The sequence below is a fragment of the Ylistrum balloti genome, unplaced genomic scaffold, assembly GCF_031769215.1.
Source record: "Ylistrum balloti isolate Yb309-2 unplaced genomic scaffold, AGI_CSIRO_Ybal_v1 Utg370882, whole genome shotgun sequence".
Classification (NCBI taxonomy): domain Eukaryota; kingdom Metazoa; phylum Mollusca; class Bivalvia; order Pectinida; family Pectinidae; genus Ylistrum; species Ylistrum balloti.
Window position 1 is genome coordinate 832870 of NW_026782502.1, and position 11188 is coordinate 844057.

Below are 11188 nucleotides of genomic sequence, written 5' to 3' on the forward strand. Positions count from 1 at the left end.
ATTACGTATGAAATCCTTTATTTCAAATGTACTGTAATCAGGAAACAGTATAACTATTAAGTATATATAAACAGCAGTCCGTCTTAATGACTCATCGATACACGTACATTGATGCCATGTTTACCTGTACAGCGACAGGACTTAAAATTTTTCGAGAACTGAAATAATTTGTGATTTTCACCTAACAAAGGACAGAACTAAGTTTTTAACCAGAGTGTGTCAAAGTTATATGGATGTGTTACGTTTCTTGATAGACAGAGGCATACATTTGGAGATTTGTTCGTAACATTACTTTTATTTCTCACAAAAGTTGTCAAAACAATCGTTTGTTAATAATTTGATAAGACTATGAATGAGATTCATGTGTAAGTTTCAACTAAAAAATGACAAAACAAATTTTCATGTCTTCTGTCTACATGTTCTGTATTCGTCACTAATATACCCAGGATCACTATGTATTGTACAATTTATAGGCTAGTTGCTTGTTTTGTGACCAAAATGAAACTACTGTCAAACACAAAACGTAACTGTAATCAATCACACTACAAATATGTCGGTGTACAACAGCATGTTACAGCAAAATAAAAACTACTCCTTACATCAGGCGAATGACCATCCCAGAGTATAGCTGCCCAAATGCTTAATGATAGGACTTCAAAAACCCCTTTCATCACTACTTGAAACACTGCCTGTCACAACGACATCTACTACTTAGAACTATATATATGTTTACAAATCAAAATGAATAGGCCCTATCATACAAACGTAAATCGGATAAGGCACAAATTCTGAAGAACATCATTTTGTACATGGTAGTAACTTGATAGCTTGTACAATACCTTCCCCGGGTGAAGAGGGCGGACCGCTAGACTTATCACAGGAGCCACTGCGCGGCATCTAGGATTAAATAGACTATACCGGACCTCGGTAGAAATATTTTTCTGGTTCGTCACATGTCCTCGTTTCATCAATTTCGAGTCTGAATTCAAATTGTGATAACATGTCAATATCTATTTATTTATCTATATTTATCAACAATCATTTGAGTTTATCTCTAGTTAGAGTTGTCGTTCCTGAAATTTATGTTTAAAAAAAAAACAATTGCAACCCGGACTCAAAACACACTAAAATAAACGAATTAGATGTTTTTAATGCAAATGAGAAATTCGGGAATCCTCGCGTGTTATCCATGGTAACATGGTAAATTACAGTACACAATTGCCGTGTATACACGTGTTTGACTGTTCCCAAAACGAAATGCGGCCGAGAGTAAAATGTAAACACAGACGGCGGATAGAATTTGTCCTGTTTTGACGGGTACCCGGGTACCCACTATACTGATCGAATTCGCGACTTTTTGGGAGGTATCTCGCCCCTGCTCTGTCGTATCCTCTGGGAACATCGAGTGCTGACATTATACAGCTTTCACCAAGTCATGTACAGCTTTGGAAGATAATTTCATTACTGACAGGTTGGTTAGTTGGCGGGGCCAAATTTATAAAGAGTTATTTTTACATGGCCTTATCTGTGTCTTATTCCAAATAAATAATTAGTTAGGACGACAAAATGGGTTTTGTTTCATTCCTGTGTCATATGTATATTTTTGGGAAAGGTTTTTGTATAAATTGTGTCAAATGTGCCGAATCCCGTTGCATAGAAAAAAAAAGAGACAAGAGGACATTTTTTTGTTATTTCAGCGGTACTGATTTAAGAGCCGTACTGAGTAAAAGGCAATGAAAACAACACTCTCCTATTGGTTTATCGACCGATTTACTCAACTCCACTGGTACTATCCATTAGTATACACGGTATTTTAGTCCGCGTAGGACAATGAAGACAGTGTTTAGTATGCTCGGTGACCTGGTAATCCGCTTCACGGGTAGACCAGTCGAGTATCGTCAGGAAAGTTCCAGTACACAGCCCGCAGTTAAACGGAATTAAACAGATAATTAAGGAAATTTACAATTATAAAGAAAGTTGGAGGTAAGTTATCATTTTGTCGTTAAACTGAGAAAATATCGATGGATGTGTGGTATTCTGGTAGTGTTTATTACGTACTATGTGTACTATGTGTAAGGGTTAAACCGTAACACACACATTACAGACACACATGTAAACACTTTCATGGTTATAATATTTACCTATCTTTTATGGAAAAAAGTGATTTTGAAATAAATATATATATATATGTCAAACTCCGTCATAATAAAGTGACACGATATACAATACTTTGTTTCTGATATAATGTCTGTAATGAATGGGTCTTTCCTGGACTTAACAGCTGTGTTTACAATACTGTAACACAGACAGAACAACTCTCTAGGTCGCCGTGGCGTTTTACCCACTTGACCGCTACAGCGTCATCCTGTTTGTCCCAAAACTGAAAAATCAGGTAAAATATTTTTTGGGACCAACAGGATTTTGTATGTATAAGTCTGTAATGGCTAAGAAAACAAACCAGCAATTAATCTTAGTTTTATTTAAAATACAGGTAAATTTAGCACTACATACCACTATAATATAATGTACATTTTATATAATTATACAATTATACTTACAACAAAATTTAACTTGGAAGGATGTGATATACATTGGATTGGTTACTTCTGTTCCACTACAGTTAAGCATATCTAGCTTGGGTGTTCAATTTTTACATAGGGCTTGGATGTTTACTATTTCCTTTTCTTCCACATACCTGTTCTAGGCAACCATTTGAACTTTTCACAATTTTTTAAAATTTGATATTAGATATTTTAAATTTGATTTTTTCAAATATATATATAATACAAAATGAAATTATATAAACTATTTTAAAGATATATTTTTAACAAAATCATTTGTTTCTAATATCCTATTTAAATTATTTTATTTAGTTCATATTAATTATTCATACATGCATATATATTAGTTCACGTTATAATACTATTTATATTTGATTTTTTTCAAAATGTTTCAAATAGCTTTACGGTTTACCAGTGTAAGTTTACATGTATAAAATTTTGGACCAGTTCTGTAAATGTTAAAACAACACACACAGGTACCTTAAATGTTAAAACAACACGCTGCCCTATTTGGGTACATGTTGTTTTTGGGACAAACAGGATTAAACCACCGCTACATCGTCATTTCAATGTTTCAAAAACTGATTATTTCTATAGGTCTATAGAGTGTTTGGATCTTTCGGATAATACATGTACGAACATTGTCACTTTTCTGATAAAACTATTAACAATATGATTTAAATATAGCCGATGTTATGTATGTAATCAAAAGGGTTTAGGGCTAGCTATAGGATACCGAGAATGACTTCTGAACGTCCCTGGACAGGCTTTGAGTCTCAGTCATTAAGATATCGTCTTTCATCTGTCGTAAAACAAGTTGACCTATATAAAGCGATTCTTTAACGAGAGGTTAACACTCTGGAGGTTACGGGAGATTTTCTTACAAAAAATATTATAAGTACAATATGACGCGCTCACTGACACACCCACTCATATGTCAAAAGGAGTGAGAGATTGAGTCGGCATCGAAGGGGGAGAAAGACAGTCGGAAGTCTAAGGTTGGGAGGGAAAGCGACAGAGACGGACGGAAGGAAGGGGAGACTGTTTGTGAGGGTGTGTGTTGGATAGTGTGTGATGGTGAATGTGTGTGTGAGAGAGAGAGAGAGAGAGAGAGAGAGAGAGAGAGAGAGAGAGAGAGAGAGAGAGAGAGAGAGAGAGAGAGAGAGAGAGAGAGAGGAGTGGGTCGGGAATGGGGTGGGAGAATTTTTTGTTTTGTTTTTTTTTTGTGAAGATATAAAATGTACATGTAGTTTTGTGGAGAGTATGAAGGTTTTTAGAACACGATGCTTGTTTCGACAGGTTTTCCTCTTGCTGGCGTTAACAGCATTGATTTTGTTATAAACTTGCGCTTTCCGCTGTATCAATACTTAGGTTCTGATAATGATATATTGATCTTTGTATAAATTTCCCGTCAGCAAGTCGAAGAAAATTGTGTCCACTCTACAATAAATAAGTAATGAATTATAGATAAATAAAATGTAATGTAAAAATTGCTTAATAAATATAAAGTAATAAGATTATATATAGGATTTTAATTCAAAAGTTAAAAAAAAATTATTTTTAATAATGAAGATTGTTTTATATGTGGAATATGAGAAGGAAAATATAAGTTTAACCTTGGTAAATATTAGCAACAATATACCACTCGGCTAGAGAGAACTTCGCTTTAGCTCTGTAACCATGGTAAATATTGGCCATAATATACCACTCGGCTAGAGAGAACTTCGCTTTAGCTCTGTAACCATGGTAAATATCGGCCATAATATACCACTCGGCTAGACAGAACATCTCTGTAGCTCTGCAACCATGGTAAATACTAGCCACAATATACCACTCGGCTAGACAGAACATCTCTGTAGCTCTGTAACCATGGTAAATACTAGCCACAATATACCACTCGGCTAGAGAGAACTCCTCTTTATCTCTGTAACCATGGTAAATATTAGCCGCAATATACCACCCGGTTAGAAAGAACCTCTTTTGAGCTCAATACGTAGAGCGTCAGACTAATACGTCTGAAGTCCCGTGTTCGAATCCTAGCGGAGGCATGGAAATATACAATGGCATCTGTTACACAATTTTGGATCTTATGACCAAAACTTCACAACTGAAGTGTTTGTGTTTTTAATTTTCGAATTTGCATAGTGTGACTTCGTTTTGAATAGAAATCGTGACAGGCACTCCACAACTTCATTGTTGACTTAAACTGATTTTGATACAACTTCATACAAGTATCATAGACTTGCAACAACCTGAACAGATGAAGTAGACACGTGAGCGTTGTCAGGCAATCATTTTGATAACCAGTAAATGTTATGTGTACACCCATGTGTATGTATTGAAATGCTACGGTAAGTCGATATGATAATCAATTAATGCTTGTTTCAAATATCGACTTAATTTCGGAAGCAAAAAACCATCAAATAAAGAAAAATAAATTTTTACTGAAATGGTTTGAAAAATCTTTTCAAAAATTTTTGAAAAGTTTGATTTTTTTTGGCCGTATGAACAGCAACTAATCATTTCAGCTATAGTTTATTTTTGGAAGCTGATGGATACAGATCGTTACGCTTATTGACATATAGAAGGCCTAACTTAATCCAGTCCGAGTAAAAACACCTTGCCAAAGAACAATCACCACAGCACAGAACATCCAACCACACACCTCAGCTTTTAACTGAGGTCACATGTACAAAGACCGACGTCCTACTGAGACTGAATTAGAGCAGGTCAGAGTTCAGAAAGCGATGCTTTTTAAAGATTATTTTCAATGATCATTTCGGTATCACAGGCAAACTCTACACCAGCTTTCAGTAATATATTTACTTAACAATATGGCTGGTGCACTATCTAGATTTTGAAATTCATTTCGATCAACTGTATCCTTAGAATACAAATCTAGGCACTTAGCATCACTGACGAGTCCTAGTAGGACGCATCTAATATATGATTCAGTGTAATTCATTATGTGGCTCTGCTGTATCTTATTCTTATTTTGTGTTGGAAAGTGTAATTAGCTTCTTGTTTTAACATTAATTAGTTGAATACACGTGGATTGTTTTCTTTATCAAAATGACCCACGTACATCCACAATCTCTAAGTAAATTATCATAGAATGCTTAGAAACCAATTACTTTGGCGTTTTTACCATGACCCAACTGTGTTTAAAAATTATATAACTTGATAGTAACGTCTCTTTAATCATGTAAGTATTGGTGGTAAGAACATGACATGGCAGTCAGGTATAAATTTCTAACGTAAAAATACGCTACCAACATGTATATGTGTACCCTCGTTTGAACAAAAAATCACACAAGGTTCACTTGTATGATCTTGCGTATTTGGAGGCTTCAATATAACTTTGAGTGTGTTGGCGTATATATCTGTTAAATTTACAATAGAGTCAGCACATAAGCGCAAATTTACAAACACACAATACTACAATGCCAACACATACCAATATGACACGTCACAGCGTCAACAAACACACAGTATTACAATGCCAACACATACCGATATGACACGTCACAGCGTCAACAAACAGACACAGACACACAGTATTACAATGCCAACACATAAGAATATGACACGTCACGGTGTCAACAAATACAAAATACTGCAATGCCAACATATCCCAATATGACACGTCACACCGTCAACAAAGAGACACACAATTCTACAATGCCAACACATACCAATATGACACGTCACAGCGTTAACAAACAGACACAGAGACACAGTATTACAATGCCAACACATACAAATATGACATATCACGGTCTTAACAAACAGACACACAGTATTACAATACCATCACATACCAATATGACACGTCACAGCGTCAACAGACACACAGTATTACAATGCCAACACATACCAATATGACACGTCACGGTGTCAACAAACACAAAATACTGCAATGTCAACACATACTAATATGACACGTCACAGCGTCAACAAACACACAATACTGCAATGCCAACACATACTAATATGACATATCACGGTCTTAACAAACAGACACACAATACTACAATGCCAACACATACCAATATGACACGTCACAGTGTCAACAGACACACAGTATTACAATGCCAACACATACCAATATGACACGTCACAGCGTTAACAAACAGACACAGACACACAGTATTACAATGCCAACACATACTAATATGACACGTCAAAGCGTTAACAAAGAGACACACAATACTACAATGCCAACACATACCAATATGACACGTCACAGCGTCAACAGACACACAGTATTACAATGCCAACACATACTAACGCAATATTGTAGATGTAGTATGTATACCACGGAACACTAGACATCGCTGCATTAGATATAAAAGAGATATACCAATGGACGATATGCACCGGTAATTCCGGTAGCTTGAATTTTTGTTGTTGTGTGTTTTTATTGTTGTCTGTTTTTGTGGTATGAGAACAGAAGGTTCAGTCGTCTGTATTTAATTATATCATCTCAATTAACATTACATACCAGTGAAAAATACCGTACCAGTTTTTTTTATACACGGATCGGTTTGCACATAAGTTCAGATAACCATAAAACATCTCTTTCTTTGTAGTTAAGTTTGCTTTGGACACGCAAATATTGTACCATTGAATGTTTGTTTAACCAATGACGCTGTAGCAGTGACTTGTGCAAGCACATTAACGGCTGTGTAAGAACACGGTGATTTTACACGAAGTTTGATCGAAATGTTGACATAGTTATACAAACAATTGTGAAATTAATACCGTGGGGTGTTTCCTGAACAGTCACCTGTGCCTTTCGCCATATTCCTTGTGTAAATGAAAAAAAAATCCTTTGATGCTGGTTCCAGGGAAGACGGTGCGTACGGCGTTGTGGACAGCTGTTTCAAAGTTGACGAATACAGTTGATGACATCATATGTGTGTTGTTGTCTGTCATAAACGTCTGTAGAAGTGTGAAGACTCTGGTGTAGATGTGTTGGCTTTTCCCGGGTAGAAGGGCGTATACAACTGGGTACACGGATCCGTCTAACTCGATGTGGGTGATGTATATCTGAAGGAAGAGGCTGGGGCAGGTATAGAAGGTTCCATCGCAGTATATCTTTTCGGCTGCAGCGGTGCCAGCGAAGTTCTCTGATGTAGCAAAGACGAGGATCCTACATTGGCAACCATCATCAATCTGTAAGAAGCGGTCCCTAATTTCACTGGAAAAATATCATCTGAACCCAAGAATATTGTAATTAAATAACATATATTGGAAATGATATCACAATAGTTTATATTATTTTGGAATATACAACAAAAATAATATAACATCATTAAACATGGCATAATAATTACATGTACATTATGTCACCATACACGGCATAATAATTACATGTACATTATGTCACCATACACGGCATAATAATTACATGTACATTATGTCACCATACACGGCATAATAATTACATGTACATTATGTCACCATACACGGCACAATAATTACATGTACATTATGTCACCATACACGGCATAATAATTACATGTACATTATGTCACCATACACGGCATAATAATTACATGTACATTATGTCACCATACACGGCATAATAATTACATGTACATTATGTCACCATACACGGCATAATAATTACATGTACATTATGTCACCATACACGGCACAATAATTACATGTACATTATGTCACCATACACGGCACAATAATTACATGTACATTATGTCACCATACACGGCATAATAATTACATGTACATTATGTCACCATACACGGCATAATAATTACATGTACATTATGTCACCATACACGGCATAATAATTACATGTACATTATGTCACCATACACGGCATAATAATTACATGTACATTATGTCACCATACACGGCATAATAATTACATGTACATTATGTCACCATACACGGCATAATAATTGCATGTACATTATGTCACCATATACTTTTTTTATTATATCATGTCTTTAATTATTTTATTTTATTTCCTTTTTTTGACTGATTTCTTATACATGTACAGGTGAGAAAAACAGGTAAAACACATGTAAAGCGAACTAACATTAATGATATAGACTATAATCACTGTTAAAACAAAGTTCCAGGGACATGTTTGTGATCCTGGATACAGCCAATCCCGTACAGTATGTGTTGTTCGTAATGTATTTAGATAGCTTGGTACTTGATTTAAATCAGCATGGTCAATACGCTGTGGTCGTGTAGTCATTTTTATATCGATTAATGGTAATAGTTTAGGAAAGCAAAAGGATATAGCTCACATCTGTTTTATCATTAGTTGTAGTCGGTATGGTATCTACTTGATCTTCATCTATATATTTACACATAAAGTCACTGTTATCATTTAGGAGTCCAAGAATGATAAAATAGCTGTATGCTTTTAAACAATATTTAGCATAGTTTTACTGAAGAGAAAATGTATATATTGATGTTAATGGTAGCTTGGGTATGATATAAGAATTACAACACGTGGAATAAGGGAAAATTCATAATATCTTTTGAAAAAAGAAAATAATATAGTAGGGAATGAAATACTGATAAACACACTTTTTTATTTCTTTATAAATTTCTGTGTGTATATCTAGTTTTACATGTCAATATATCATTGTGATTGACAAATGATATTATAAAGAATGAAATAATGATTAACACACTATCTCTATATATATATTTCTGTGTGTATATCTAGTTTTAAATGTCAGTATACCACTGTGAATGAAAAATGATATTACTGATGTGTGTTTTTGTATCAGTTCATATTTAACGATTTGACCAGTCCAGAAATGAATGTAGATCATATCTGATGATTGAAGATCAACCTGGTTGATTTACACACGATATATTACCTCCGTGTCTCCAACACTCAACTAATTATACAATTATGTAATTATGGAACTTTTTGAACGCTGTTTCTTTGTATTCTTCAGGTACGTCATGATTATCTGAAACGTTAATGGGTGCCATTCCACTCCGACTTAAAAAGAACGTCTCAAGGCCATAACCAGAGAACTATCTACTCTGTGTTGGAAGCAGTCTCAGACATTGGTAAAAACACTGAAAGCTCAAGGTTAAGAAAGACAATCCAACATGGCCGACATCAAGGCTATTGTAAAGAGTGGAGGGATGGTGATCTTTTCACAGATACAAAGGAAGGCAAGACCCCGACAGCTGTTTGTTCTAATTTGTATATTAAGCTTTATGTTATTCTTTATTCACATTCTGAACCGATCAGCACGTGGAAATACCAAGGTAATGTGCAGCATCGTTGAGGCCTTGCGACATCGTCCCGAGAAATGTTACAACTGTAACCGTCATGACTTCCCGCTTCTCATCAACAGTGATAAAGTTTGTGCATTAAAATCTGGTTCTCCTGTGATTCATGTGTTGGTACTTATAACCAGTATCCATAGAAACCGAGCGAAAAGAGACATGTATCGGAAAACTTGGCTGACACATTCCAAAAACAATACGTCGGAATTCAGATATGCCTTCATATTTGGTAACATTAATGATACTGAAGCAAATGCGGCATTGTTAGAGGAGAGTAAAATCTACAATGATATCATCCAAGAGGATTTTCAAGAATCGTATGTAAATCTTACTCTAAAAACTATTATGGCATTTAAATGGGCGTCTACGCATTGCCCTCATGCTCAATTTTTCATGAAAACAGATGACGACATGTATGTCAATATACCTGGTGTCAGAAAGGCTCTCAATGATAATTCTGAACAGCTTAAAACGGCCATAGGAGGCAAGTGTATGCAAATAGAACGCCCTGTGAGAGATAAGAGTTCGAAATGGTGTGTTACCTACGAATATTATGGGAGAGAGTATTACCCTGGCTACTGTGCAGGAACGGGTTATGTTACAAGTATGAACATGGTAAAAGAGGTCTTCAAGGTATCAAAACATATACCATTTTTCTTCCTGGAAGATGTGTTTGTTTCATTATGTGTTGAAAGGATTGGTAAAAGTCTTCATTTGATAGAAGGATTTAATAGTGGGATGGTGTCTCCTATCAATAGTAAATTATTCAAAAGTTTAAACTTCAGAACGGCACACCGTGTATCACCTGATCTTCTTTTCAAACTTTGGAACGACCAGTGTGTAGGGGAAAAGATTCATCCGTATTTGGAATTAAATACAGAAACAATGTGGACCGATTGTTAATTGGTCGAGTTCGATTTGACAAATATTAAAGAGTAATGAAATCTTCCAGTTAGGGGTGTTTTTCTTCCTTTGGTTAACTATGTTATCAATTGGAAAAAGAAATAAGAACATTCTGTCGAATTTATGTTTTTAATTGAAAAGCTTATGTGAACTGCAGTCGAAATAGATCTCAGTTAAATAAAGCAATGAGTGAGTAAGTGTATTTTTAACTAGAATAGCTGTACTGGCATATCTGTGATATCTGTAAAAATACTGAAAGTAGTTATGTAATCAACACATCTACAGAGATTCGATATACCCGCCTACAGACAGAACGTTTATTATTATTTTTATTTCTAGATTTTGACCAATGACATTGTAGGTCAAGGTCATAAAAACAAACAATCGTGTGAATAAAACTGTTATAATGAACTTTTTTAAAAGCTAGCATT

The 11188-nt window shown here is 35.2% G+C and overlaps 1 protein-coding gene across 1 annotated transcript; it reads left to right on the top strand.

Annotated features, from left to right (window-relative positions):
• Positions 1-9671: 9671 nt before the first annotated feature.
• LOC132559278 (beta-1,3-galactosyltransferase 5-like) lies at positions 9672-10757 on the top strand. Its single transcript, XM_060223893.1, has one exon. The coding sequence runs from the start codon at positions 9672-9674 to the stop codon at positions 10755-10757; it is 1086 nt and encodes a 361-aa protein (XP_060079876.1).
• Positions 10758-11188: the final 431 nt, after the last annotated feature.

What these genes read in the sequence shown, in the direction of transcription:
- LOC132559278 (XM_060223893.1), top strand. Translation starts at nt 9,672, where the DNA reads ATGGCCGACATCAAGGCTATTGTAAAGAGTGGAGGGATGGTGATCTTT.